The following is a 27653-nucleotide window of genomic DNA, read 5'->3' on the forward strand; positions in this document are numbered from 1 at the left end:
AAATGTTAATGTATTCTCCGCTAATTGACGTTATCGGAGAGGACCGACGCTGATCCTGCCGGTGCACGCGTGACATTCGCGTGGCCTCCATTCCAAGGACACGGCTGCCACTTTCTCTAAATGAAGCGTTCCTTTCCTCCGCAAACTGAATTACGAAGATGTTTGTTCGTCGCGTGTCCATCGCACCGACTTAACATGTGACCGATGACGTTTGGGGGGGCACGAACCCCCTCCCCACGGCTAGTAACGCAACTTAAATCCCCGTGAGCCGTGCACGGCTCCTCCTGAGCGAGGCGGCGTTGTCTGCTCGTCACGGCGGACACAGCTCATCTCCTGGGCCCAGCCGAGACGGCCCCAACTCGCTGGCGCTTTCGCTCTGCTGTGGCCGACACCATCACCCGTGGTTCTCATGACCCTGAGTGAAGAGTCTACGCTGCTCACAATCTCATCTTACAGCGCTACGACTTGTCTCTCGTGGCAGCTACTTGCAGCCTCATCGTCTTAGCAGCTGTTGATACTGCTCGCAGTCGTGCGTTCAAATACTGGCAGCAGACATGCCAGTCTACTGGCAGCGGATATGTGATTTGAGTACTCGCGGCAGGTATAAGGGACGAGTCTACTGGCAGCAGGTATATGCTGGCAGAGCAGATGCCTTGTGACCGCGGTCCGCTCGGGACGGCCGCAATGCTTCCGCAGCATTCGTTCAACGGCGCAGCGTCGATCTCTTCCGGACGTCGTGTGGACCTCCGCCACGCAGGGTACGCTCACTCCGCCGCCGGGCAGCAGAGCGCACCAGCGCGGTCGACCCGTCCGCAGAACCGTCCGCACCACGGTCAGCGTCGGCCGGTTCGCGGACGACGTCACCCGGCAAGCGGAGGGTCGGTGTTTCCCCCGTTCAACGTGACGCCGGGCCCCCACTCGGCGTCCCGGTCCCGCTCAGCTGACCGTTAGCGAAGGCGGGGCTCGGTGTAATGCGCCGCATCGTCCCGCCTGCCACCGTCGTACCATAGTGACGTGGGTTGTGATATTGACACAGGCCGGTGGTGGTGGCGGCGGCACACGGTTGGTGGGGAGGGGCGGTGGCGGCGGCGCACGGTTGGTGGGGAGGGGCGGTGGGGGCGGTGGTGGTGGTGTACGTAATCACACGGGCACCTTGGTAAGGCAGCACGACGATGATGTTGTTGCGAGCGGCGTCGAGGTGAGCACTGCTCATGGAGCCCGGACACAGGAAGCTCAGCTGTGTAATCTGAGTGTCTGATTTTCCTCTGAGGCTGCTCGATTTAACGTTTAACGCATTAATTTCGCATAATTTCGCATAATTTCCTCTCTTGCTGCCTGTGAGAATAATAGCTTAATTGTTTCGAAATGTTCTTGTTGCTCACTTAACCCCAGCAGTTTAATTTTACTCCATGTGACAAACCCTGCGACACGGCGGTGCGAGCCAGGGGAGCGGCCACAACGCCGCGCGGAGCAGAGGCACGTGCAGGACACTGCTCTCGTCATCATCGTCGTTGATGTCGTCGTTGATGTTGTTGTTTGTGCCCAGGGACGCGGAGCCGAGCGAGAAACGGACAGGGCGCTCTCGCCTCCGGGGCCCGGCCCAGCCCAGTCGGCAGCACAACACCCAGCGCAACCCAGAGCCCCAAAGCGGCGACCTCTGACCCCCTGCCTACACCCTGCACGGCGGGGGTAGGGGGGGATGGTGTGGGACGAGGGCAAGGCCACCGTGCATGGTCAGAGAGGAGTGTAGCTGGAGGAGGAGCCCCGCTTGCGAACTCTCTGAAACTATTCACGCAGACCCCACCGGCACCATCCCCGCGTTCACCATGAGGCCGAGGCACCGCCGGCACCTACCGAGATTCGCTGTGTGCCGGGGGTCCCGTCGGCAAAGTGGTGTACCGGCGGACGAGGCGCGGGGACGAGCTGCCCCCCTCGCACCGGCAATGCCGCGGCGGACCCGACGGGAGGGCAGTCGCTCTCTCACGAGCGTGGGCGTTTGTAGAAGCACGCGCTAGTGAGGTAGCGGGACGGCGTCGTGTCCGCGTGCCTCGTGCTCGCGCCGTCCCACACAGCGTGGCCTGGTGGCGTGGGTCACCGGGGTTCACGACCTCCGAGCCAGGCCAATGGAGACTTCAGCCAGAGCGCGACGTTTCAAATCAAAGGGGCCGGCGACCGCGCGGCGACCGTCGCTGTTCCTGCTGTGCGTTTCTAATTGAGTAATTTTCAGGTATTTTTTTGCAGAATTGGAATGATTTGACGAATACTTTACATTGTGTGTGTTTAGCTGTGGAAGGAGGAAACCAGAGAACCCAGAGTGAACCCACGCAAAATAGGGGGAGAACATACGAACTCCTATCAGATGGGTGCTCAAGTCGGGAATGGAACCCAGGCCCTTATTCCTGCGAGGCACGAGCGCTAACACTGGGCTGCCACCCTGCCGCTCACAAACTTCCACGATATATATTTACCGGGGCGTTCGCCGACTCCTCAGCTGTTGGGCGCCACTGCCACCTCGGCATGGGTCGCGCGGTCCGGCGCCTGCACCCAACCTCTGCGGTGGCGTCGGCAGCAGTAGCAGATTGTAACGTTTAGCGGCCAATTAAAACCTAATTTCCTTAAGCTCCCCAGAGGGGTTGTTCCCAGACTAATGCTGCCGCTGCCTTCGTGTTTCCATCGGTGCTGAATTATGAAATGTCTTATCCCCCACCGCACACGGGTTGGTTATCTTGCTGTCGGCTGGCCGTCGGTGTTTTTCATTCGCTGTGCAGCACGGCACGGCTGGCTGGAGAGCTGGAGAGGGTGGCGCGACACAGACCGACAGCGCAGCAGGGATCTGGGATGGCTGTGGGATAGAGTAGCGGCGGCCGCATCTCGATGGCTCGATAGATTTGTTGTTGACTTTTTTAAATTATAAGACAAAGTAATACATGATTTATCTAGATTTCAATGGAATCTTAACTCACAGTAACATGTCCTTTGCCTTGCGCATGCGGGAATTTATAATCACGATTTATTAAGATTATACGCTGTTTACATAATTTACGATAGTGGATCGAACAAAACTGTAAAAACAAGAATTGAGAATGGAATTGTGGGAATTAATCAAATTGCTTGTTTGGGGGGCAGGGATCCGTTTGAGGCCTCTCGGTGATGTTTTGTCTGAAGTTTGTCCGTCTCAGTTGCGAGCGGCAGTCTCTGTGGCAGCCCGGCCCTCGGACGTTTTCGAGCGTCTTCGTTGAAGCACTTAACCCCGCGAGCACCGAGCGGGCTGGAGCTGCGGTGCTCGGTGGCTCCTGGGTGCGGCGTCCGTCTGACCCCCCCCCCCCCCCCCCGCCGCTCGCTTGGCTGCCTTTGGCCGCGCGGTAATTGTTGAGAATGGACAGAGCGCGTGAGATGTCTCAGTTCACGAGACGGGCTGAGTGAGCCAGCAAGGCTGGAGTGAGTGCACCTCTCGGCATGAGCTCGTGCGAGTCACGTGCGAGTCACGTGCAGGCGGTGTGCTTGTTGACTATGGGAATGTACGTGATGTGCGTGGTGTGTGTCGGCACGTGTTTCTGTAACTGCATGCAGACAAATCAAACCCGTTCAGGACTGTTTCATTCCTCGACACGTTGCCCAGCAGCAAAACCTCACGGCTGCCCTTGGTTTACTTTCTTTTTAGTTAGTACCAAAGTCTCCGGTTTTCTCCCATGGCTGCTGAACCGCAGAGTTCATCCTCTCTGCTCTCTGTGCTCGAGACAGGGCTGTTGTGTCTCTGTGCTGTGTGCGATTTCAGGATACGAGGCTTGAGCAAAGTATCCCGCGTGGGCTCCAGCAAGGTGAGGGTGAATTTGGGAAAGTGGCCATGGGAGGAAATTGAGGCCCCGACCTTTGCAGTGCCGCACGGGCCAGTGGCACGTGGCGGACAGTCGCTCGCGTTTGCTCTCCTGTTCAAGCAGATGAACTGGATGAGCGAATACTCGTTTTCCAAATATCCGTGCGTTCTCTGGATTATGAGTGAAGTTGACCTAGTCATCTGTGATGCCCTCTAGGTCACCTGGGCCTGAAATGAGCAGCTGATGTTGCAAATATTGCTGGGGTAGACCAGGGGAGTTTTGGCCGTTGGCACCGTCGCCAAGGGAGCTGGAGCTTCCGCAGATCTCTGAGGAGCGTCCGTCACGATGCTTAATTAACGCTGCTCACCCGATGTCAGCCGAGGCAGCAGAACTGATTGAAGGCGACACGCCGCGGCTGGGGTGTCGCCTTGCTTCGCGATCGCGGGAAATAATTTAGCCCCACAACTCTGGTCGAGGGCGGCGGGCGACTCGCTTTATCAAACACTGCGGATTATATCAACTCCGTTTATTATTTTGTTTCACAATGGAAAGTGCACTTTTTTTACAGCTCAGTATTTGGGTTTATCCGTGCACGTGGTGACGACGATGACGAGGTGCATCACGTCTTGACGAGGTGCATCACGTCTTGACGGGGCTCACTGAGCGCCAACCTTGTGCCATGGACCAAGTGTCTTTGTGCGTCGCCAACGTGGGTGGCATTCGCCTGGCCTCCTGCTGGGCAGTCCGTGCCGGCTGTGCCACAGACGTGGCTCTTTGTGGTGGTGGTGGTAGCTGGCGCGAAGGCTCGCTCGCTCACAGCGCAGGCTGTGGTGATTGGGCCCGAGGATGATCTAGCGCGGTGTACAGAGGATTCAATATGTACGCAGTCTTACGTGTTCACATTAATAATGACAATAAAATTGTTTATTAAAAGGAGATGCAGTTGGTGCCGTTTGTCACATATTTCTCGCCCCTCGTGAGCGGCAAGCGCATGTGAAGCGGCAGCAGGGTGGTGGTGGCGCAGAGGCAACACTCGCAGTGAGATGTAACGGGGGTCTGGGTACAGGTCCAGTTCCCGACTCGGGCGCCTTTCTGCGAGGACTTTTATGTTCGTATGTTATCCACTTGTTTTACAGACCGAGTGTGTGTGAGGAGGAGGTTCGTGAAGGACGCTACTGGGCAGTTGGAGGCATTCACCCTCCAACAATAATGGAGGCCAGAGGAGCGACGCTCGGAACGACGAGCAGAGTGCCGGGCGGATCAAATGCAGGAAGTTGGCACAGTCGGGGGCACAGCTGGTGCATCTGCTCGTCATCTGAGTCAGCCGACCTATGGCACCTGGGTCTGCCCCATGACCTGTCAGCGAGCCTTTTGAGACTTAATGCAGCCTCAATGTGCACCTGCCCTGGCACAGGCGCCGTGGTCAAGTCACCACCACTTAGTGGTGAATGGCGGCTCTTAGTGCACCTAGTCTGGCACAATCTCCATGGTGACGTCACTGCCAGAGGCGAACGGCGGTTGTGTGTGAAAGTGGCAAGCTACCGAACCTCGAGCGTGCTACGAAGAGATGGGGCCTTCCCATCAGCCCCACAAAAACAAAGCACCTGTGTGGGTAAACGTCTCTAAAAACGTTGCTTGTGCACCTGGTGTAGCAGTGACTTCCTCGCTAAAGTGAGCGTGATTCTATTTTCTACGTCTCTTCGGGGTGGGAGACGCGGACTCGTTGGGCACGTGTGACGGTACCCGACACTCCCCCATGCGCGAACTCAGTGAGGAGTTGTTGTTGTTTCCAGGAGGCGCGGCGCCACCTTTCTCTCGGCGAGTGTGGCCCCAGTGGCTCCACGAGAAGTGGCCCAGCTCCCTCTCTGCTGGCCTGCAGAGGAAGGCCCGTGCGGCAGCAGTGGTGGCCTTCATCAGAGGACCGCACGTCCTGATTTCAGCATCATCATCTCAACCACACGCCCTGATTTTTGTTGTCCGTTCCCTGCATCTTCGATGAGCACGGGCGGCTACGTTCGGCGCGAAAGAAGTTCAACATACAAACTAAAATGGTCCTCAACATCAAATCTAGAATCATTGCAACCATAAACCATAAACCATAATCAGATCCCAAACCCTGTTTCCAGAATCCTCACTGCACCCACCGTCCCTGTGGAATGTTCTGTGTAGCTGTGATGACTCAAACTCCGATCTCCCTTGAGAGAGCCTCCCTCTTTCAATCGGTTTTTACCTGTTCCTGAAGGGTTATCTGTGTATCCCACGACAGACCTGAATGAATCATGTCCTGTATCGCAACCCCAACAATCACTCCCACCCCAAACCCCCCTCACCCAGGCATCATTACAACTTTCATCTCTGGCCTCAACCCGAATCCACGCGTTACACCGTAATCTCTAACCCTCATCGTTTTTCTTAACCAGTGGGTGGCCATAAGCCCAAGCACTTAACCCATCTTACCCCTGAACCCCTAACGCCGACCTGTAACCCTAACCCGCGATGAGAAGACCCCAAGACAAACACGCGCAGCGCTCCTGGTGTTCACGTGCCATTAAGTGGCCAGGCTGGGGCTTTGCGAGCGTGACATTCGTGTAATTGGTGGTTTGGAGTGGCACCTGTTTCACCGCGTGCGTGCGTGCGGAGGTCTCTAAATGGCCACAGTAATGACTCTTAACAGTTAAATACGCGCAGCCCCAAGGGGAGGCCCTTGCAACTCAACACAGCGGCTCATCCGTTGCCTGCGGAGCTGCCCATTTTATTAGGGGACGCGATGTTGATTTGATTTGAAGCCAGGGGATCTCGGTTATTTCATTTTTATTGTATTTCTGGCCGTGTCCCCTAGAGGTTGCCCACTGCCTCCTTCCTTGCACTGGATTCTGGGGGATCGTTTTTTTTTTAACCAGAGCAGAAGAAATCCGTGGAAGTTTCATCCACTTTGCACGCGATGTCATGAATTCAGATGAATTATTCTGAATTGAAGAAGAGACAAAAGTGGCATTTGAACATTTCGCGTCAAAATTACTTCGGCTCTTTTTGGCTCCGTTTTTTCAATTCCATGACAAAAAACGCGTAATAGGATGGGTTTAGCGAGTGGATCATTCCGCCCCTGACAGCAGTTATTTAAACACAGCTCCTGAGCATGGGACCAAAGCCCAAAACGTGAAACGGCCAGCCATAAACAACACTACTAAAGAGTGTAACGCATTTCTTGAATTGAGCAAGGTCATGTGAGCTTGGGGAAAAAAAAGATGTGTGTGTGTGTGCGTGCACGTATTTGTGTACGTATGTTTCCTCATGTGTGCGTGTGCTAGTGTGCGTGGGGAGTGGTAGTGTTGTGGCTAGTACGCTGCGCTACGAACCCGACGAAGCGAGTTCGATTTTTGCTCACGGCCAATAGTGAAAATTATGTGAACCGGTCCTGGGGCTTCCTTTAGGTCGACTCAAAGGAGTATTTGTGTGGTGTGTAAAACATCGCCACGAGAAAGACAAAGGCGTGGTGCTGGCCACCCATTCCGTCGTGTGCTGTACCGGCCTTCATATGTGCTCACGAACAGCACTTGCCCCAACAGTTTGGTAAGGCTATACTGGGGATCTTTGTATGTGTGTGAATGTGAGTGTGCGCGTCTGGTAGCCGATGTGTTGTGGGTATTCAGGTGCAGGTGTGGCTGTGTTCCGTCCAGGTGTTGTGTGACAAGGTGCGTCGTGCGTGTGTGGGTGCTGCGAGTCGGTGAGGAGGATTTCTCTGGGTGGCTGGTGGAGGAAAGGGAGGGGGCGACCTTGGCCTGTGCTCACGCACGACTCCACGGGCTGCACTGTTCCACGGACACACGCGGCATTAATCAGCGCCTCGACCGCCGTGCCCCCCCCCCCCCGCCGCATGCCTCGTCCCTGGACCTTGCCCCCCCCCCCCCACCACCACTCGAGTCGAACCTCGGAGTGAGCAATCTCGGAGGAGCATCACCACCAGGTTGTTGGGGAGGGGGTAGGGGCGGGGCTCCGTGGTACCCAGCACTGAAGGAGGAGGCGGTTCCCATGGCGACTGCGCACAGTTGCTATGCCGCGAGTGGCGGAGTGATTATGGGCGGCGATTGTATTGGACGGGAACTGGTTCGGGGTAGACGTGGCGATAGAGCCTGGGGAAGGGAACGAGTGGTGTGTGTGTGAACACCTGCAGCAGTGTGCTTGTGTACGTCCATACACACCGCGATGTGCGCGTGTGTGGGGAGCGGTGGCGCAGTGGTTAGCGCGCTGCTCTACGAACCCGGCGACTCAAGGTTGATTCACTGCCAACATCGGTGACAAATATCTGAACTGGGCCTGAACCCCCACCAGGTCAACTCGGGCTCAAACGAGAACTTGGTGCGGCGTGTAAACATCGCCACTCGGGAGACAAAGACGGCACACAGGGCGTGGTGTGCCGTGCCTTCCTCCATGGGTGCTCGCTATCAGCACAATGCAGAGATCTTTGTCTTATGGCGATCAGAGCCTGGGTTGCTTTATCGCTGTCCCGCGGTTTGCTTCAGAATAATAGCAATGATGTCGACTTGTAACGCTGCACCGCCGCCGCACAGCGTTCGCTCGTCACTCTGAAAGAGAGGACGACTCAGAGGCTCAATGAGGAGGATGAGGAACCACAGATACGAGCAGCAGCCAAGCTCTGTGGTCCTCTATATATGAAGCTGTCAACAGCCAAGTAAGGGATGTTTAGATGTGGAAGAAAACCGGAGCACCCGGAAAAAATCCCCTCGTGTGAGTGGGCGTCATTCTACCCTGTACAGATGGAACGAGTGGAGTCCACACTTTGCCGTGCCGCATTCTCCTGGCAGAGCCAGGCTGTGGCACCTCAACGCCCACAGGGAAGGGAGTTTCGTGACATTCGTGTGGTGATCCACCAACCCTCGCTGCTGTTTCCTCCACAGTGCTGGCCGACAGGCCGCATGTGGAGGCACCACCGCCTGGCTAAGATGTTTTCATTCGGTCGCTGCTGCTGCTGCTTGGCCCCGTGGGTAACGCTGCTCAGAGCCACGCGGGATCTCGTGTTTCAAGTTTCATTTGCGTAACCAGGTGGGAGCTCGAGAGACAAGGGGAGAGTCTCATTTGCAAGAGTGACCTGGGGGTCACCAACACGACCAAATAAATAACGTAAAAGTGCAGCAACGACGCGATTACAAATCCGAGCAGAGACAACCAAGTAAAATACATGGGTATTGATCTTGTAGTGTGTGTGTGTAATAGACGCATCTGGTGTGATCGCCCCATTTCCTCGTGGATGACCTCTCGAATGCCGCGTTTCATTCCTTGGGTGCCGCCCCGTTATTATTCTCGACCATCGCCCTTTCGAGCCATGGCGCGTCCTGCAGGCCCAACCCACACTTCTGGACGCGTCATTTATTTATTTATTTGCGCACTGAACATGACGGACGTCCTCTAATCTCCTCCTTCTGTCTCGTTGTGATTCCAAGCGTCCGCCTCTCCTCTCTCAATGCTTCTTTACAGTTTTTGCTCCACGTGTTCTGCGAATGACCGCGTGCTTCTGACCCATATCTCATAGCGGGCGGTCGTGGTAACCACGTTGATTGCACGCGTCTCCCTTTTGGCCTCGGTGCTTGATACTGTTCACGACCGGCTCGAGTCTTCCAAGAGCGCTGCCACGCGCCCCGGGCCGCCTCTCGATCCCACAGCTTCCATTGCGGTGCGGCAAGAGGCGGTCCAGAAAAGTAAAACCTTAAAAAAAGACAGGGCCCCTACATTTGTAAGAAGAGCATGTACACATTCACCTTTTGGTGTTTAGTTTGTTGTCCTTCCCACGCACCTCCGATGAGCACTGTTGGCGACGTACGATGCGAAACTAGTTCAGCACACATGTATACAAACATGAATAAAGTGCAGATATTTAGAGTCTCAAGATGAAGGGGGGCAGGGGGGCGATTTCTCCCCCCGCCTGTGATCCGACACTGCCGCTCCCCTTCAACAGCTGTCCGAGCCACACACAAGCTCGGAAGCTCGGCTGTCGTGCAGCAGTGTCCCTCCGGGCGCGCGCGTTACGGTGCCCGTGCAGCAGGCTGTGTGTGCGCGTAACGGTGCCCGTGCAGCAGGCTGTGTGTGCGCGTTACGGTGCCCGTGCAGCAGGCTGTGTGTGCGCGTTACGGTGCCCGTGCAGCAGGCTGTGTGTGCGCGTAACGGTGCCCGTGCAGCAGGCTGTGTGTGCGCGTTACGGTGCCCGTGCAGCAGGCTGTGTGTGCGCGTTACGGTGCCCGTGCAGCAGGCTGTGTGTGCGCGTTACGGTGCCCGTGCAGCAGGCTGTGTGTGCGCGTAACGGTGCCCGTGCAGCAGGCTGTGTGTGCGCGTTACGGTGCCCGTGCAGCAGGCTGTGTGTGCGCGTAACGGTGCCCGTGCAGCAGGCTGTGTGTGTGCGTTACGGTGCCCGTGCAGCAGGCTGTGTGTGTGCGCGTTACGGTGCCCGTGCAGCAGGCTGTGTGTGCGCGTAACGGTGCCCGTGCAGCAGGCTGTGTGTGCGCGTAACGGTGCCCGTGCAGCAGGCTGTGTGTACGCGTTACGGTGCCCGTGCAGCAGGCTGTGTGTGCGCGTTACGGTGCCCGTGCAGCAGGCTGTGTGTGTGCGCGTTACGGTGCCCGTGCAGCAGGCTGTGTGTGCGCGTAACGGTGGCCGTGCAGCAGGCTGTGTGTGCGCGTTACGGTGCCCGTGCAGCAAGCTGTGTGTGCGCGTAACGGTGCCCGTGCAGCAGGCTGTGTGTGCGCGTTACGGTGCCCGTGCAGCAGGCTGTGTGTGTGCGCGTTACGGTGCCCGTGCAGCAGGCTGTGTGTGCGCGTAACGGTGCCCGTGCAGCAGGCTGTGTGTGCGCGTTACGGTGCCCGTGCAGCAGGCTGTGTGTGCGCGTTACGGTGCCCGTGCAGCAGGCTGTGTGTGCGCGTTACGGTGCCCGTGCAGCAGGCTGTGTGTGCGCGTAACGGTGCCCGTGCAGCAGGCTGTGTGTGCGCGTTACGGTGCCCGTGCAGCAGGCTGTGTGTGCGCGTTACGGTGCCCGTGCAGCAGGCTGTGTGTGCGCGTTACGGTGCCCGTGCAGCAGGCTGTGTGTGCGCGTAACGGTGCCCGTGCAGCAGGCTGTGTGTGCGCGTAACGGTGCCCGTGCAGCAGGCTGTGTGTGCGCGTAACGGTGCCCGTGCAGCAGCCTGTGTGTGTGCGCGTAACGGTGCCCGTGCAGCAGGCTGTGTGTGCGCGTTACGGTGCCCGTGCAGCAGGCTGTGTGTGCGCGTTACGGTGCCCGTGCAGCAGGCTGTGTGTGCGCGTTACGGTGCCCGTGCAGCAGGCTGTGTGTGCGCGTTACGGTGCCTGTGCAGCAGGCTGTGTGTGCGCGTAACGGTGCCCGTGCAGCAGGCTGTGTGTGCGCGTTACGGTGCCCGTGCAGCAGGCTGTGTGTGCGCGTAACGGTGCCCGTGCAGCAGGCTGTGTGTGCGCGTTACGGTGCCCGTGCAGCAGGCTGTGTGTGCGCGTTACGGTGCCCGTGCAGCAGGCTGTGTGTGCGCGTTACGGTGCCCGTGCAGCAGGCTATGTGTGCGTGTTAGGGTGCCCCTCGTTCACCCCCCCCCCCCCCAATTCAGCATCGCGGACCACGCTCGGCAGGCGCCGCCCCCACCTCCGCTCCACTCGCGGAGAGCGCCGCACGCAGCAGCCGCGCGTCCATTCATCTCGCGCGCGCCGCAAACTCGGCTCCATCTCCACGGGGAGCGCCTCGGCTCCATCTCCACAGGGAGCGCCTCGGCTCCATCTCCACGGGGAGCGCCTCGGCTCCATCTCCACGGGGAGCGGCGCGGCTCCATCTCCACGTGGATCGTGCCGTCTCTACGCGTGGGTTTGAGCAAGGGGTCGAGCGAGCATGGCAAATAGCACGGGATCCCAATTGCTTCTGTGGACGGAATCGCTGTTCCCTCGATTCTTGTTCCATAAATCCTTCTATGGACGAGCACACGCCCAGGATAACCGGATTTTGCCATGACACACCTTTCTTCACATCATCATAATTTATCTTCTCCGTATCTCACGAGGTCACTCCTTCACAGAACCGTAGTTTATTTTCTCGACATCTCACCAGTTCATCCCTGCGCTTTGCAGCTCCGCGTCGCGCTCCAAACTCGGCTCCATCTCCACGAGACTCGTCCCGTCTCCCCGCGCCTCGAGTGGCCACGGGGAGCCGCTCGCTCTGCGCGCGCTGCCTCCGCGCTGCTGCTGCTGCGCTCCGCGGGTTCACGCGCTCGAGGAGGGGGGGTACCCGCATCTCGGCTGCCCGCGCCGCTCAGGGCCGCGAGGTAAGGAGCGCGGCGTCGCGCTCATCACAGCGGGACGATCCGGGGTGGGGGGGGGGGGGAACCCCAGGACCCCCAGGACCTCAGCAACTTGGGACCCTGCGACGGGGACCCGAGCAGGGTTCGGGCGGAGGAACTGGGATTTCGCGTGTTCGTTCGTTCGGAGGAAGTCGACGAGGAGGAGGACGAGGAGGGGACCGTGACGACAACCGAGACAAGGGAGGGGGTCACTGAGGGTCAGTGTTTTCAGGACCAGGGTCTCTCCCCACCCCGCCCCCCCCACTCGAGGGGGGGTGGGGGTGATCGAGGGTGGGGGGAGAGGAGTTCGTGGCGCCATGCGAGGGTCGCGCTGGCTCCTCGCCCGCCTCGTCCCGCTGCTTTTGGGGGTCGCGGCGGCGAGGGGGCCCAGCGCGTGGGCCCCCAACGGAGGCGCCGCTTCGGCCCCGCGGCCCCCCGGTGCCACGGCGGAGCCGTCGCCGCCGCGTAAGCAGACGCCGGAGCAGTGCCGCGGCTACTACGACGTGATGGGCCAGTTCGACCCCCCGTTCGTGTGCCACATGCCTCCCTACTTCATCTGCTGCGGCTCGTGCGGGTTCCGCTACTGCTGCAAGGAGCCGAGCGCGCGCCTCAACCAGACGCAGTGCGTCAAGAACGAGACCCCGCGCCTCGCCAACGACTCCACGGGGCCCCCAGACGTCGTGGGGCCCTTCGGCCCGACGCGCGACAAGACGCACATGGTGGTGTACTCGGTGTGCGGCATCGTCGCCTTCATGCTGCTGGCGGGCATCTTCACCGACGTCGGCCTCTACAAGCCCGCGGGGGGGCTGCTGCCCGCGCAGCCCCCTGGGGAGCCGGGCGGACACTGCAGGTAGGAGACGGGACCACACGGGAGGGGGCCCGTGGGGGCGCTTGGGTGTCTGTGTGGAGGGCTCGGGGTTTCTTTGTGTGGGGTTTGGGGTTCAAACCAGATTCGAAGCTTTCGTCACTGCAGGAATTACTCTTGGTTCTTTCGGTAAAGTGACGTAGAAAATAAAATAATACCATAGAATACGACGTTTCGATTGCAACACAGGTGGTGGGGTGCTGGCTGTTGTGTTGGATGGCTCTCTGTGTTGTGTTGCATTGTGCTTCTAAGTTTACTATGTTTGTTTTTTCTAATTAATTCTTACCTGATGATAGTTGCTTGTGTTGCAATCGAAACGTCGTATTCTATGATGTTATTTTATTTTCTACGTCACTTTACCGAAAGAACCAAAGGTCAGTGAGTGGGGGTTGGGGTCATTGATGGCTTTTGAGGACCCGAGGTGGCTCAATTTTGAACTGACCCCGAGTGGCCTCGTGTTTGTGGTTATTGTTGTTGTTGCCTTGGTATGGTAGTTGCGCTTATTATTGTGTATGTTGTTGTGAGTATGGAGGTTGCGGTTGTCCTTGTGGAGATTGCAGGTGTTGTGGTTATTGTGGTTGTCGTTATTCTGTGGTTGAGGATGATGATGAATGAAGTCTCCGTGTTCATCTTCGAGACTCCGATGCCAGGAGTAGCATGTTACACTCACACTCCCTTCACACGTGTACACACACACATACGTGTACACACACACGTGTACACACACACACGTCTACACACAAAGACAACAATCTCCCTTGTGCTTTTAGCCAGCGCCTATGAAGTCTGGCACGGAACACGAGGGGGTGGGTGGCCAGCACCACGCCCGACCGCCTTTGTCTCCCCATTAACGATGTTTACACACCGGAGCAGGTCCTCATTTGAGGTTGAGTCGACCTGAGGGACACCCAGGACCAGTTCAGATAACAACACGATGTAAAATTTGTGTTGCTGGGTAGTAAGTGTTATTTCGTAATTGCTTATGCCTAAACAATATAGAAAATGACTATTATTCCCCACAAACTTTGCTTTTGTGACCAGGACAGTGATATTTTGAAATGTAACTAATTTACACGCTTTTTTCTTGGTTCTTTCGGTAAAGTTACGTAGAAGGGAAGTAATAAAATAATAAAAATAAAACATAATAAAATAAAATAATTCTCACGACGTTTATTTTTATTATGTTTTATTTTAATTATTTTATTACTTCCCTTCTACGTGACTTTACCGAAAGAACCAAGAAGATGAATCCCTGCAGTCACGAAAGCTTTAAATCGAAATTTACACGCTTTTATTTAACTCTGTCTGTTGTTGTTATCGTATCCTCAAATCTTGTAACTCAATTTTAACCCACTTCCCAATGTGGTATCGACTGCAAACTTCGTATACTTACAGTATGTCTTACTGAGGACAATACTATATTCTATCATAAAAATATATTTTTAAACAATCGTTTAACACACTTTCTATTCACTCACTCTGTTGTTGTCAAATCATCAAATCTTGTAACTAAATTTTAACCCACTTCCCAATGTGCTATCGACTGCAAACTTGGTATGAATTTCAATTTAAAGCTTTCGTGACTGCAGGGATTCATCTTCTTGGTTCTTTCGGTAAAGTCACGTAGAAGAGAAATAAAAAAATTAAAAAATAAAACAATAAAATAAAATTCTCACGACGTTTCGGCCACAACGCAAGCAGCCGTCCTCAGGTGAAGACAGAGCTCCAATGAACACTGCTAAGCTTGGCAGCGTATTTTAAGCTGGGTGGGAGAAGAGCGCCTTGACAAAGGAGTTTACATATCAACAGAAGAATTTAGCATTGAATACGCTGTGTTATCTTCTCGGTAAAGTCACGTAGAAGGGAAGTAATAAAATATTTTTATTATTTTATTACTTCCCTTCTACGTGACTTTACCGAAAGAACCAAGAAGATGAATCCCTGCAGTCACGAAAGCTTTAAATCGAAATACGCTGTGTTAATGTGAGATAATTAGCAGGATGTGAAAGTCATAAATTAGCATGTAACTGGGAGATTAGCATGATGTTAATGTGAGGAATTAGCATGTAACTGGTCACGGAAGTGGCTGTGTTAAAGTCAGAGTTTACATATCATACTCATGACAATACTATATTCTATCATTAAAAATAATCATTTTAAACCATATTTTTTATATGTTATAATTCTGCTTGGGTCTAATTGTCCACGCTCAACTCACGTTGGCTGTAAATCACCACGGTCCCTTACGTTATGGCAAGCTTCGGGGCCACTTTCTGGAGTCGTGGAGTTTTGCCATTACTAGTGTAGTGTTGTAAAGGACAGACTAATAAACTTCTTTATGGCACACACTGTTTATTGTCTTAATTACAGTCGCTAACACACAAGGGTTATACGGTCCCCTTACCCGTTAACATGAGGAGGTAGCCTCCTGACCCTGCACAGCTCACTCACACTTCGCTCATATTCTACGAAGGTACAGCCTCCGGACTTGCTGTCTATCTAATCTCCCCGCTAGCCCAGCGTCCTCCGGCTGGGACCTAGGGGAGGCACACTGACCCGCCGCTGGCCCGGCGGGTCCCCGACCTCTGGTCGCTCAGGACCTTCGCCGTCACAAGGGTGGGAAGGCTGGGAGCCAGGGCCCTATCCAGGCCCTATCTCCCCTGACCACTGGTTACTCTGAGCCCCAGCCGTGACGAGGGCTGGAAGGTTTGGTCCAGGGTCCTAGATGTCTTCGGCCGACTTGTGTCTTCGTGTAGCAGAACTGGCCAAGAGCTCTCAGCGCTCCGGCTGTTATACCTGTTCGTGGCCGGGTTGTCCAATCCCCGGCCACCTTGTGGAACCCTCCGATTGGTCCTTCCCAATCCTACCTCACCCCATTTGACCCTGACCGTTTTATTGAGCGGGAAAACCTTGTTTACGATCCGCTCTCTCACAGCTTGCGAACAGCGAGTAGTTATCACCACTACACTCGTACGGTACATTTCATTTAAAAAAAAGTATTTTTAAATATTACTTATTATTTAATGAGAAAACGGGCGAATTAGTGTATTTTCGTTCACATAAAGGCAGAAAACAACATGAATAAAAATTAATATGTATTTATACTAAATTAATAGAAAAATTACGACAAAACATTTAGAAGTTAGTAGTTTTTCGAGATTTACGATTATATTGTAAATCACTTTCACGAATCAGCCCCCAAATGTCGTCTCCCATCATGTTCTCGTTATGCTGTCCTTGGTAGCGGCGTTCGAAGTCCAGACGGGGCTCAAAAGAAAGCCGTCTCTGGTGTGGACCAATCCGTTTTAAGGACAATGCCACAGATATTTGCATTGCTCGCAGGTGAAATGAGGTGTCCAGGGTTTGTCTTGATCCCCGACAGGCATGCCGATATATGCCTTGTAGACATCACACATCTTTGCAGATGCTTCCACAGAGTACTTTTTCGCTTTGTCTTGATAAATTGGCCGCAGACATAGCAAAATGCATCTGCCGGATGTTTGCAGCCTCTTAATGCCATCGCATACAAATGCAGATATTTATCCACTTAGGCAGCTGGAACTAAACTGAACTGGTGGGCTTAAGGCCCCTGTAATTATGCTGCTATTAATATTACTGGAAAGTTCTAGAATGTTTTAGAAGTTACTCCAAGTTTACTCGGCACTGAATCTATCTAGAATGCTCTGGAAAAGTTACATTTCTAAATATCACTGTCCTGGTCACAAAGGCAAAGTTTGTGGGGAATAATAGCCATTTTCTGTACGTTTGAGGCATACGCAATTAGGAAATAACACTTACTACCAAGGAACAAATACAATTGTTGCACAGTGTTATCATCATTTGTGTAGACAGTGAGCGGGAATAGAACCTGGGTTGCCGGGTTCGTAGCACAACGCGCTAACGACTACACCACTGCTCCCCCCACGTGTACACACACTCACACGTGCACACACACTCACACGTGTACACACACGTACAACAGCTGCCATTCGCCAATAAGTGGCGATGACGTCCCCGCGATGCTTGTGCCAGGCTAGGTGGACGTTGAGGCCACGTGAGAGGTGGAAGGCTCGCTGGAAGGAGGTCACGGGGCAGACCCAGGTGCCATGGGTTGACTGAAATGACTGGCAGATGTACCACTTGTGCTCCCTACTGTGTGAACTTTATGTGTTTTAGCCGCCCAACGCTACGTTAGTTGTTGTGAGCGTCGTTACTCTGTCCTCCATTGTTGTCGGAGAGCGACTGCCTCCAACTGCCCAGTAATGTCCTTCACGATCCTCCTCCACAGAGGTCGATCTTAAAGTCGCTGGAACCAGTCATCTGCAAGTCCAATCAGCTCCAGGTCCTTCCTTAGCACATCATTCGATCTCCTCTCTAGCCCGCGCCGCGCCCCTTTAGCCCCTATCTGGCCCAGGGGTCGGCAACCAAAATAACAAGAAAATAAACTCGTTAAAAAAGTTTTTTTTAAACAAACGGTTTTATTAACAACTTCGTTTAACTCACGGCCGAGAAGAACGTCAATGGCGCCTGAGGCACGCGGCGCCTGCTTCTTGTGCGAGCCGATTCCACAGTTTAGGGACCGCTGGCGTTTTTTTAATATTTATAAATAATAAGGTCTCCATACAAAATGTGAATTGCTTTAAAGCAGCGAATTAATTGATTAATTGATGCCGATTTTGATACAGGCATACATTGTCACCGGATCTGAGCACGTGGGCAAATGTGGAATCGATTGGACAACGGGAAGTGGACTAAATGTTGATTACAAGATTTGACCACGACAAACAGAGGAATCAAGTTAAGTAAAACCGTTGCATAAAAAAAATCCAATTCGGTAAGAACTCAATATTTCAAGAGCCCCAGTGAATATGAATAACGTCACGAGGCAGTCCTGCAGGTTGCCGAGCTCTGATCTGGCCAAACAGCAGCTGCTTGGGCATGTGTTGGCTGGGCTGGCGTGCTCCATTACCCAGCCAACGCAGCATCGCCTGCCTGAGAAACTCACAGCCGGGAATGTGTCCAGAGCTTTCGAGACTTGCGCTGCTCCTCATATAATCCAGGCTGGTTAAACTCCGGATGGATCGTAGGCAGGCCAGCCTGAAGTATGTTCCTTTGAAGGGCACCACGATTCGCATCCATAGAGAAGGGAGGGCATACATGTGCAGACAGGCCAGGCAGCTTCTTTGGCTCAGCGTGTCTGTGTGCGTGCACTGCAGTGCATGCGGACAGCAATCAGCGCGCGCCTATGTTGTGATGCTACCTGGGGAATGGTCCCAATGTCTCAACCCGTCCCCGTGTGAGGCACCGGGGCTGCAGGGTGAGGGGTGAGGGTGAGGCACGTGAATGCGATGGGGTGAGCGAGGGTGATGTGACGAGATGAATGGTGAGTGACGGGGGGGGGGGGTGAGCGATCGTCCCCATTGCACTCCCCGATCCAGCTGGAGGAGAGGAGTCAGCCCCCCCCCCCCTCTCTCTCCTGCCCCCTCCCTCTCTTCCTTTCCTATCTCGCCTGCTCCCCATTCTTTCCCCTGCCCCCTCGCCCAGGCTGCTGGACGTGTCTGCACGCCAAGAGAGTGGACTGGCGCTGCCCACGGACAGCGGCTCCACCCCGGGGTTCCCCTCCATGCTGCCCCCCCGGGCCTCCTCCATGGAGGCCGGGTTCATGCACGGAGCGAGGCCCAGCCTGGGTACACTCACCACGCTCACTCACCATACTCACCACGTACACCACGCACCATGCTCACCACGCCACGGACACTCACCATGCACACATTCACCATGCACGTGACTAATTCTCCATGACTGATTAGCAATGTACCTCGTGGTTGATTCCAATGATTGATACGCTATATTCCTCGTGACTCATTCACCCTGTTCCCCGTGACTGCCTGTTCGTGTTCCTTGTGACCGATTCACCGTGTTCCCCGTGACTGATTCGCTGTGTTTTCTCCGTCCTCTCTTCATTCCTAGATCAGCCCCAGCTCAAGACCATCTTTCATTCACAGCCGCACCTGGCCTCGGAAGCTCCGCCCACCTACGAGGCAGCCAATCAGGCAGAGGGAGGCCGACATCCCTCCCTTCCGAAACGAATTGGTGAGGATGCCCTTCCCAAAGATTTGGGTCCACGTGACCATGTCTCACTTTGCTGGCCGGGCGCTCCGTCCCCAACGCGCAGGGAAGCAACACGGAGCTGGGTTTGAGTGGATGGCAGCACGGCGGTGGAGACAAGACGGTTGGGGAGCGCGGGTGTCGGGATGTTTGCTCGACGGGAGGATTGGTGGGTCTCTTTGAAGCTGGAATCAGGTGACAGAATGGAGGGGTCAGCAGAGCGGTGGAGACATGTCTCTGGTGGGGCTGAAGGAGATTTTGGATCTAGGAGGTGGCCTAGGGAGGGAGTCACAAAGTGATGGGTACGATGGTGGCGAGAACGATGGACTTGGTGTTCGAAGTGATGTTGGAGAGTGGCTATGGGAGTGAGCGGGAGATAAGATTGGTGGGGAGATCCATCGAATTCTGGACAGAATTTGAGATGGAACTCGCTGGATGAAATACACGGATGTAGACATCACCCAAAATGATTTGTGGAGGGGAGGAATTACCTCGTGTCGAGATTTGATTTGGACGTGACAGAGTGGTAGAGATGCTCAAATGTGAAATTTCGGAAATGGATTCTTGAATATAAATCCAATTCACAGCAATTTTCGTCGGTTTCAACGTGGGGATGGATGATGAATCCACCAATGCTGACTGGGGTCCATCTGGGTGTCTCTCATAAGCGGGTGTGCCGTCCCCCACCCTGCCCCCCGTGTCCGTGCTATTGCAGAGAAGTCCGGGCTCCTGGATCACTTGGGGAAGATTCACTTCTCCTCTGACGCGGGGCCGCCAACCTCCCTGCCCCTGCGCTCTGCCAGCCCCGTCAAAGCGAGCACGTCGCGCCAGGCGAGCGAGGCGAGCGGCAAGGGGGGCGGCCGCGGGGACGAGGACGAGCTGGCAGGGGCCAAGAGCCGCATGACCAAGATGCACTCGCACCCCGGCGCGTGGGCGAGCCCCGCCAGGGAGCGCTCCCTCCCCCGCGGCGAGGGGGACTCCGTGTCGCGCTCGGGCTCCCAGGCGCTGCACCAGCAGCAGCAGCACCACCACCCACACGAACACGAGCCGCCGCAGCACCAGCAGAGCCAACACCAGAGCCAGCACGAGCATCACCAGCCACAGTACCATCAGCAGCAGCAGCACCACCACACCCTCCAGCACCACCACACGCGGGGGCAACAGCAGCAGCAGCAGGGTCCTGGGGGCCCCGGGGTGCGGGGGCAGCTGTCCCAGCAGGACACTTGGCCTGGGCCCCTGCGCTACCACAGCACCCTCGACAGGATCCCGACGAGCGGCAGCGGGAGCGGCCGCCATCACCAGCGCCAGCAGAGCGCGCTCAGACCCTCGCAGACGACGCTCAGCAAGACCGAGGTGACGGTGTGAACGGCGCTGACCTCGTCTCGTCTGCAAGGCGAATGCAAGTTGCCCCACGTTCCTGCCGATGGGCCCCTGCAGTCTCCCACCGTGGCGTGTGCTGTGCGGGTTCGCGTGCGAGCGGCGCGTGCAACGGTGCTGCTGGTGGCCCCACTGCCCCGGCCCCATGTCCCTGCGGACGAGGGTGTGCGGCCTCACAGTGACCCTGGCTGCCCTGGTCGCTCCCCGCAGAGCCCCGCGCGGAGCAGAGGTTGTGGATTGCCATGGAGCGCGGCGTGTGTCCCCGGGTTGTGTGTCGTGATTCGTACACAGTTTACATGTTCGGGTCGTGGTTCGGATGAGCGGGGTGTGTGCGGCGACGTGTGTCGCGCGTTCTTCGCGACCTTGTTCATCTTTGTCGAGGGAACGATCGGCGGAACGAAACACCTGGGGGCCACCGTGGCAACCCCGGGCCGAACCCACGAGGCCGGTCCGCGGGCCGCACCGTCGGTCGTGGACGCGCGCTGCGTTGTGCAGGATGCATCTCTGGGCCCTGCAGGGGCGGCACGTGCCCAACTAGCCCAGGCCACAATCACAGCCAGCACTGGATTTTAATCACACGCGTCGTCTTTGGTGGCAAAGAAGAAAAGTTGATGTTACCGTGAATTTCTCCGAGATCGTCATCGTTTTATATCCATCGCTCGCGTGCGTCCGATTCAACCGCTTGTCCTTTTTGGACAATGGTGAGAAGGAGCTTCTAGCGGAGGCCGCTCTCCCTAAACGTAATGAATCGTGGCACTTGATGGGGACGCTGCAATAACATTAGCAATAACGCAGCGGCCACACGTCGATGTTAGCGGCCGAGTGTGCCAGTGGATTTATACTCTGTGGGGTTTCCGTCTATTTTAAGATTTTCCTCACATTTCTTGCCTTTTCCATAATTCGCTGGATTTTCCTTTGGCGTTTTCAGTAGTCTGAGTTTCCGACGGCTTTTCCGTCAGTGTATTAGTTTTCAATGAGATATGTCGGTATTTAGTTCCAGAGGTTTTTCTATGATTTGAAGCTATCCATTGATTTACCGGTCTGGGGATCCAATCCCGACACTTTCTGTTCCGGTACCACATGGAAATCCTCGAGTCTCGGCCATAACTGGGCCATCTGCCCCCACAACCACCGTGTCGTGCATCTTAAACTTCAAATCAAGAGGAGGCCGTGCCGAGTGAACTTCACGAGGAGGCTGGAGCAAACCAAGGTGTAGGCCGCAGCCCGGGCAGTGGGCCCTCCAAACCCAACGTGACCAGTAGCGCTCCCCTCTCCAGCCAAAGTCTCCTGCATGGAGGAGTCGGAGCAACTCTCGCCCCCATCGTTGGGCTCGCTCTCACAGTGTCAGTTCTCCTCCTTCGCCCGTCCCCGCTTGCCGTAGGCAGGCGCCCCCCTCGGCAGCGCCGATACAAGGGCTGCTTGTGCACGTGCGGTGGCTGGGGGCCGCCACACGCGCCATACTCAATATTCGGCCCCCCAGGTGTTGCAGGTATTTTTGTCGATCAACACGACACGTGACGCCCCAAGCCTGCCCAATTCACCCGCGTCCACGCAGTGGGGGCCTGGGCCGTGTGGGCCCCTGTGTCGGTGGTAAGCACAGCTGCATTCCCCACCACTACAACCCAATCGTTTTTTGACGTTGTAATGTTAATATTAATAACTCTCGTCTACAATTCGAAATGTGCATGAGCCCTGTGATTGTGTAATCATACATACATACGTAAGCTTTTTATGGAACGCACTCGTAATGTGTACACGACTTCAGTGGGTATTTTGTAAGACCGTGTGATGTCCACGCTTCCATATATTTATAATTACAGTCATACACTAGTGAAATTACATGGAAAATGTTGGGGTTTTTGTCCATTCCAAGCTAATACTACTCGCTAAAAACATTCAAGCCGTGCGTCTGTGTGAACAGCAGGCCCGGCGAGGCAAGCGGACCCCTCTCCGAGCCGTGCCTGGGCCCGACACGGCCGTGGGGAACGCTGGCAATTTGTCGCTGACCGATTCGCCTCGGCTGCAGGGTCTAGAGGTGGCGTAATTTCCATAATGGTTACAGAAACAATTTCTGGCGAGCCGGAAATGAAGAGGACAGAGGTGCGAGCGGTGTCGAGGCAAAGCACTACGCGTCTCCCGGGTAGCGGAGCGAGACGGTGTGCAATATAATCTCTGGTGTTTTGGTGACTCCACGGGCTGCATTCTTCCACGGACACACGAGGCATTAATACTAATTAAAATTCACAATGCGCATTACATCCTAGGATCCCAATGTGCACTGCATGGAAAGCAGGAAAGAAAAAGAACCAGGGCAACGACCAAACTAAAGAGGGAAGACCCCTTTAAAGAGATGGGGTTTTAAAACAGACTTAAATATATCTAGCGACTTTAATTTCCTGATTTCAAGTGGCAAAGCATTCCATAGCTTGGGTACCACGCTAACAAAAGCCCGATCACCAAAAAGAGCACAACCTCGACCTGGGAGTGCTGAGCAGTTGTAGAACAGGAGATCTTAAGGACCTTGAAGGAATATATAAATGTGTTAGTTCCGGTAAGTAATGCAGGGTGAGCCCTTATAACGCCTTACAGGTTAATAGCAGTATCTTAAAATTCACTCGAATTTTGACTGATAGCCAATGAAAGGATAAGAGGACTGGTGTAATGTGCTCACGTTAATGGTGTGCGTGGTGTGAGCAATCTAGCAGCTGCATTCTGAACAAGCTGGAGTCTGCTCAGTGCTTTGCTCGGTATCCCAGCCAGTGAGGCGTTGCAGTAGTCGAGTCGGGATAACACAAAAGCATGGACCAGGCTCTCCAAGTCAGCAGGTGACAGGAAGTGATGCATTCTGGTAATATTTCTTAGGTGGAAAAATGATACTTTAACCATCTTAGATATATGTACCCCAACGTATAATAACTGGTCAAACTGAACACCAATGTTTCTGACCTTCCGTGTGGGACTGACATCGTGACCATCAATCAACAAATGAGGCGAACCAATTTTAGAAAGATCCAGAGGGGAGCTGATGAATATGGCTTGTCGGCATTTAGTCGCAAAAGTGTTGGCGTAACCATGAATTCACATCTGCTGGTGATACAGATAGCGCAGAAGCTGCTGTTGCATAGTCTGTTCCTAACCGGATATACATTTGAGTATCGTCTGCATAGCAATGGTAGGATAAACCAAGAAGTTGGAGTAGAATACTCAATGGTGCCATGTGGATGCTAAAAAGTGATGGGCCAAGCTCAGATCCCTGCGGAACACCACAGAGAAAGGATCTAATTGGCGATTTGAAGCCATCCCTTGTAACGAGTTATCTACGATTATTGAAGTAAGAGTGGAACCACAGCAAAGCTATGCCAGAGATCCCCATTGAATCTGCCAGTCGCTCAAGGAGAACCCTGTGATCAATGGAGTCAAATGCCGCACTTAGATCTAGCAGAATTAGGAGGCTGACACAGTCTTTATATGCTGAAAAAAGTAAATCAATGCCCACCCTTACCAGAAAAGTTTCGGTGCTTTGCGCAGGTCTGAACCCCGATTGAAAGTGGTCAAATTGATCGTTTGAGGCCAGCAGATGCCGATGTAAAAGAGTGACCATAGCTCGTTCCAGAATGTTAGACATACGTAAGGTTGGATATTGGGCGAAATTTTTCTGGAAGCTCGGGATCAAGACTCGGCTTTTTAAAAAGTGGGGCGACCGAAGCCATCTTAAAATTGTCAGGAACGGTGCTGGTTTTGAGGGACCTGTTGAGAAGGCTGAAGGAAAATTGCCTCAGAATAATGGAATGGTCCCGTAACAGCTTTGAAGGGAAGGGATCCAGTGGACAGTTGGTAGGTCGAGAGACGGCAAATAGAGAGATGAGTTTCTCAATTGTGCCCTCGAACTGAGCTGGAGGCAATTAGGGAAGAGAGAAAACAGACAGAAGAGGCATTAATTTGGACCGGACAGAAAGCAGCAGCGGAGGAGTGGGAGATTACATTTGCTTCCTTATTCAAACGTTTACTGACACAGGTAAATAAGGCCCGAGGATTGTTATCACTATTTGCAATGCAACCAGCAATGTCGGAGGATTTAGCCAAGACACTGTTGTTATGGTAAGTATAAAGTTATTTAAATATTTGATGATGAATAGTGAGGCCGGACTTTCTCCAAGCACGTTCTGCTTTACGGACGGTAGTTTTTTGCGATCTCAATTTTGCATTGTACCATGGCGAAGGACGATGGGAAGATATAAAACGGGTTCAGAGGGGAGCCAAATGATCCAGGGTCTCTGACAGAACAGAGTTATATATTTGAGCAGATTCTTCAACGGGAAGTTCGCACTCAGCTAGTGGAGAACTCGATAGGACATCTGTGAGGGAGGCCGGGGTGATCGATTTAATTTTGCGAACTGAAATTCGATGTTTAATAGAAGGACCAGGAAGGGACAAGGATATATCAAAGAGTGGTCTGAGATTCCTGGATCCATGACAGTTCTGATAGTGAAAGCCCAAGAGAACAAACCAAATCTAAAGTATGTCCACCAGATTGCGTTACCTGTTTGACATGCTGGATGAAACCAAAATAATCAAGGGTGGCCAAAAAATGCTAGACATGAGGTTTGGATGGTGTATCAACATGAATATTGAAATCACCAATTATGTTCAGAACGAGCACACACCACCGAGACGAACTCAGAGAACTCTGCAAGGAATGTGGAAATTCACCTTGGAGGGTGATTGAACAATATTAGCAATGCCGGCTGGGTACAAGTTGGCCTCCAAGCTAATGCGAGGTGTTCAAATGACTGGAACGTTGGCAATGGGACAGGTTTTTACAACTGCTGAGTTTTCATGAAATAAAGCGAGGCCACTCCACGACCTGATCGTGGATTCTCACAATAAGAGAAGCCAGCGCCTCGACCGCCGTGCCCCCGCATTGCCTCGTCCCTGGACCTTGCCCCCCCCCCCCACCCCCACCACCACTCGAGTCGAACCTCGGAGTGAGCAATCTCGGAGGAGCATCACCACCAGGTCGTTGGGGAGGGGGTAGGGGCGGGGCTCCGTGGTACCCAGCACTGAAGGAGGAGGCGGTTCCCATGGCGACTGCGCACAGTTGCTATGCCGCGAGTGGCGGAGTGAATGGGCGGCGATTGTATTGGACGGGAACTGGTTCGGGGTAGACGTGGCGATAGAGTCTGGGGAAGGGAACGAGTGGTGTGTGTGTGAACACCTGCAGCAGTGTGCTTGTGTACGTCCATACACACCGCGATGTGCGCGTGTGTGGGGAGCGGTGGCGCAGTGGTTAGCGCGCTGCTCTACGAACCCGGCGACTCGAGGTTGATTCACTGCCAACATCGGTGACAAATATCTGAACTGGGCCTGAACCCCCACCAGGTCAACTCGGGCTCAAACGAGAACTTGGTGCGGCGTGTAAACATCGCCACTCGGGAGACAAAGACGGCACACAGGGTGTGGTGTGCCGTGCCTTCCTCCATGGGTGCTCGCTATCAGCACAATGCAGAGATCTTTGTCTTATGGCGATCAGAGCCTGGGTTGCTTTATCGCTGTCCCGCGGTTTGCTTCAGAATAATAGCAATGATGTCGACTTGTAACGCTGCACCGCCGCCGCACAGCGTTCGCTCGTCACTCTGAAAGAGAGGACGACTCAGAGGCTCAATGAGGAGGGTGAGGAACCACAGATACGAGCAGCAGCCAAGCTCTGTGGTCCTCTATATATGAAGCTGTCAACAGCCAAGTAAGGGATGTTTAGATGTGGAAGAAAACCGGAGCACCCGGAAAAAATCCCCTCGTGTGAGTGGGCGTCATTCTACCCTGTACAGATGGAACGAGTGGAGTCCACACTTTGGCGTGCCGCATTCCCCTGGCAGAGCCAGGCTGTGGCACCTCAACGCCCACAGGGAAGGGAGTTTCGTGACATTCGTGTGGTGATCCACCAACCCTCGCTGCTGTTTCCTCCACAGTGCTGGCCGACAGGCCGCATGTGGAGGCACCACCGCCTGGCTAAGATGTTTTCATTCGGTCGCTGCTGCTGCTGCTTGGCCCCGTGGGTAACGCTGCTCAGAGCCACGCGGGATCTCGTGTTTCAAGTTTCATTTGCGTAACCAGGTGGGAGCTCGAGAGACAAGGGGAGAGTCTCATTTGCAAGAGTGACCTGGGGGTCACCAACACGACCAAATAAATAACGTAAAAGTGCAGCAACGACGCGATTACAAATCCGAGCAGAGACAACCAAGTAAAATACATGGGTATTGATCTTGTAGTGTGTGTGTGTAATAGACGCATCTGGTGTGATCGCCCCATTTCCTCGTGGATGACCTCTCGAATGCCGCGTTTCATTCCTTGGGTGCCGCCCCGTTATTATTCTCGACCATCGCCCTTTCGAGCCATGGCGCGTCCTGCAGGCCCAACCCACACTTCTGGACGCGTCATTTATTTATTTATTTGCGCACTGAACATGACGGACGTCCTCTAATCTCCTCTTTCTGTCTCGTTGTGATTCCAAGCGTCCGCCTCTCCTCTCTCAATGCTTCTTTACAGTTTTTGCTCCACGTGTTCTGCGAATGACCGCGTGCTTCTGACCCATATCTCATAGCGGGCGGTCGTGGTAACCACGTTGATTGCACGCGTCTCCCTTTTGGCCTCGGTGCTTGATACTGTTCACGACCGGCTCGAGTCTTCCAAGAGCGCTGCCACGCGCCCCGGGCCGCCTCTCGATCCCACAGCTTCCATTGCGGTGCGGCAAGAGGCGGTCCAGAAAAGTAAAACCTTAAAAAAGACAGGGCCCCTACATTTGTAAGAAGAGCATGTACACATTCACCTTTTGGTGTTTAGTTTGTTGTCCTTCCCACGCACCTCCGATGAGCACTGTTGGCGACGTACGATGCGAAACTAGTTCAGCACACATGTGTACAAACATCAATAACGTGCAGATGTTTAGGGTCTCAAGATGAAGGGGGGCAGGGGGGCGATTTCTCCCCCCGCCTGTGATCCGACACTGCCGCCCCCCTTCAACAGCTGTCCGAGCCACACACAAGCTCGGAAGCTCGGCTGTCGTGCAGCAGTGTCCCTCCGTGCGCGCGCGTTACGGTGCCCGTGCAGCAGGCTGTGTGTGTGTTAGGGTGCCCGTGCAGCAGGCTGTGTGTGTGT

At 54.5% G+C, this 27653-nt stretch overlaps 2 protein-coding genes across 2 annotated transcripts in view; both read left to right on the top strand.

The window, feature by feature from the left end:
- Positions 1–4751, top strand: part of SNX29 (sorting nexin 29) — a 58720-nt gene extending 53969 nt beyond the window's left edge. Inside the window, exon 23 of the mRNA XM_061549577.1 lies at positions 1547–4751. Within this exon, the coding sequence (XP_061405561.1) occupies positions 1547–1661 (115 nt within the window). The 3' untranslated portion in view covers positions 1662–4751. The remainder of the gene's footprint in view (positions 1–1546) is intronic.
- Positions 4752–11494: 6743 nt separating this feature from the next.
- LOC133340999 (protein shisa-9B-like) lies at positions 11495–26962 on the top strand. Its single transcript, XM_061549578.1, has 4 exons — positions 11495–13001; positions 18561–18703; positions 18987–19109; positions 19840–26962. The coding sequence occupies exons 1-4, from the start codon at positions 12469–12471 to the stop codon at positions 20487–20489; spliced, it is 1449 nt and encodes a 482-aa protein (XP_061405562.1). The 5' UTR covers positions 11495–12468; the 3' UTR covers positions 20490–26962.
- Positions 26963–27653: the final 691 nt, after the last annotated feature.

The sequence above is a fragment of the Lethenteron reissneri genome, chromosome 10 (assembly GCF_015708825.2).
Source record: "Lethenteron reissneri isolate LAM-NWPU_2019-01 chromosome 10, ASM1570882v1, whole genome shotgun sequence".
Taxonomy (NCBI): Eukaryota; Metazoa; Chordata; class Hyperoartia; order Petromyzontiformes; family Petromyzontidae; genus Lethenteron; species Lethenteron reissneri.

What these genes read in the sequence shown, in the direction of transcription:
- LOC133340999 (XM_061549578.1), top strand. Translation starts at nt 12,469, where the DNA reads ATGCGAGGGTCGCGCTGGCTCCTCGCCCGCCTCGTCCCGCTGCTTTTG. An exon ending in GAGCCGGGCGGACACTGCAG is followed by an intron (nt 13,002 to 18,560) that starts GTAGGAGACGGG and finishes CCCCTCGCCCAG; the next exon opens with GCTGCTGGACGTGTCTGCAC. An exon ending in CTCCCTTCCGAAACGAATTG is followed by an intron (nt 19,110 to 19,839) that starts GTGAGGATGCCC and finishes GTGCTATTGCAG; the next exon opens with AGAAGTCCGGGCTCCTGGAT.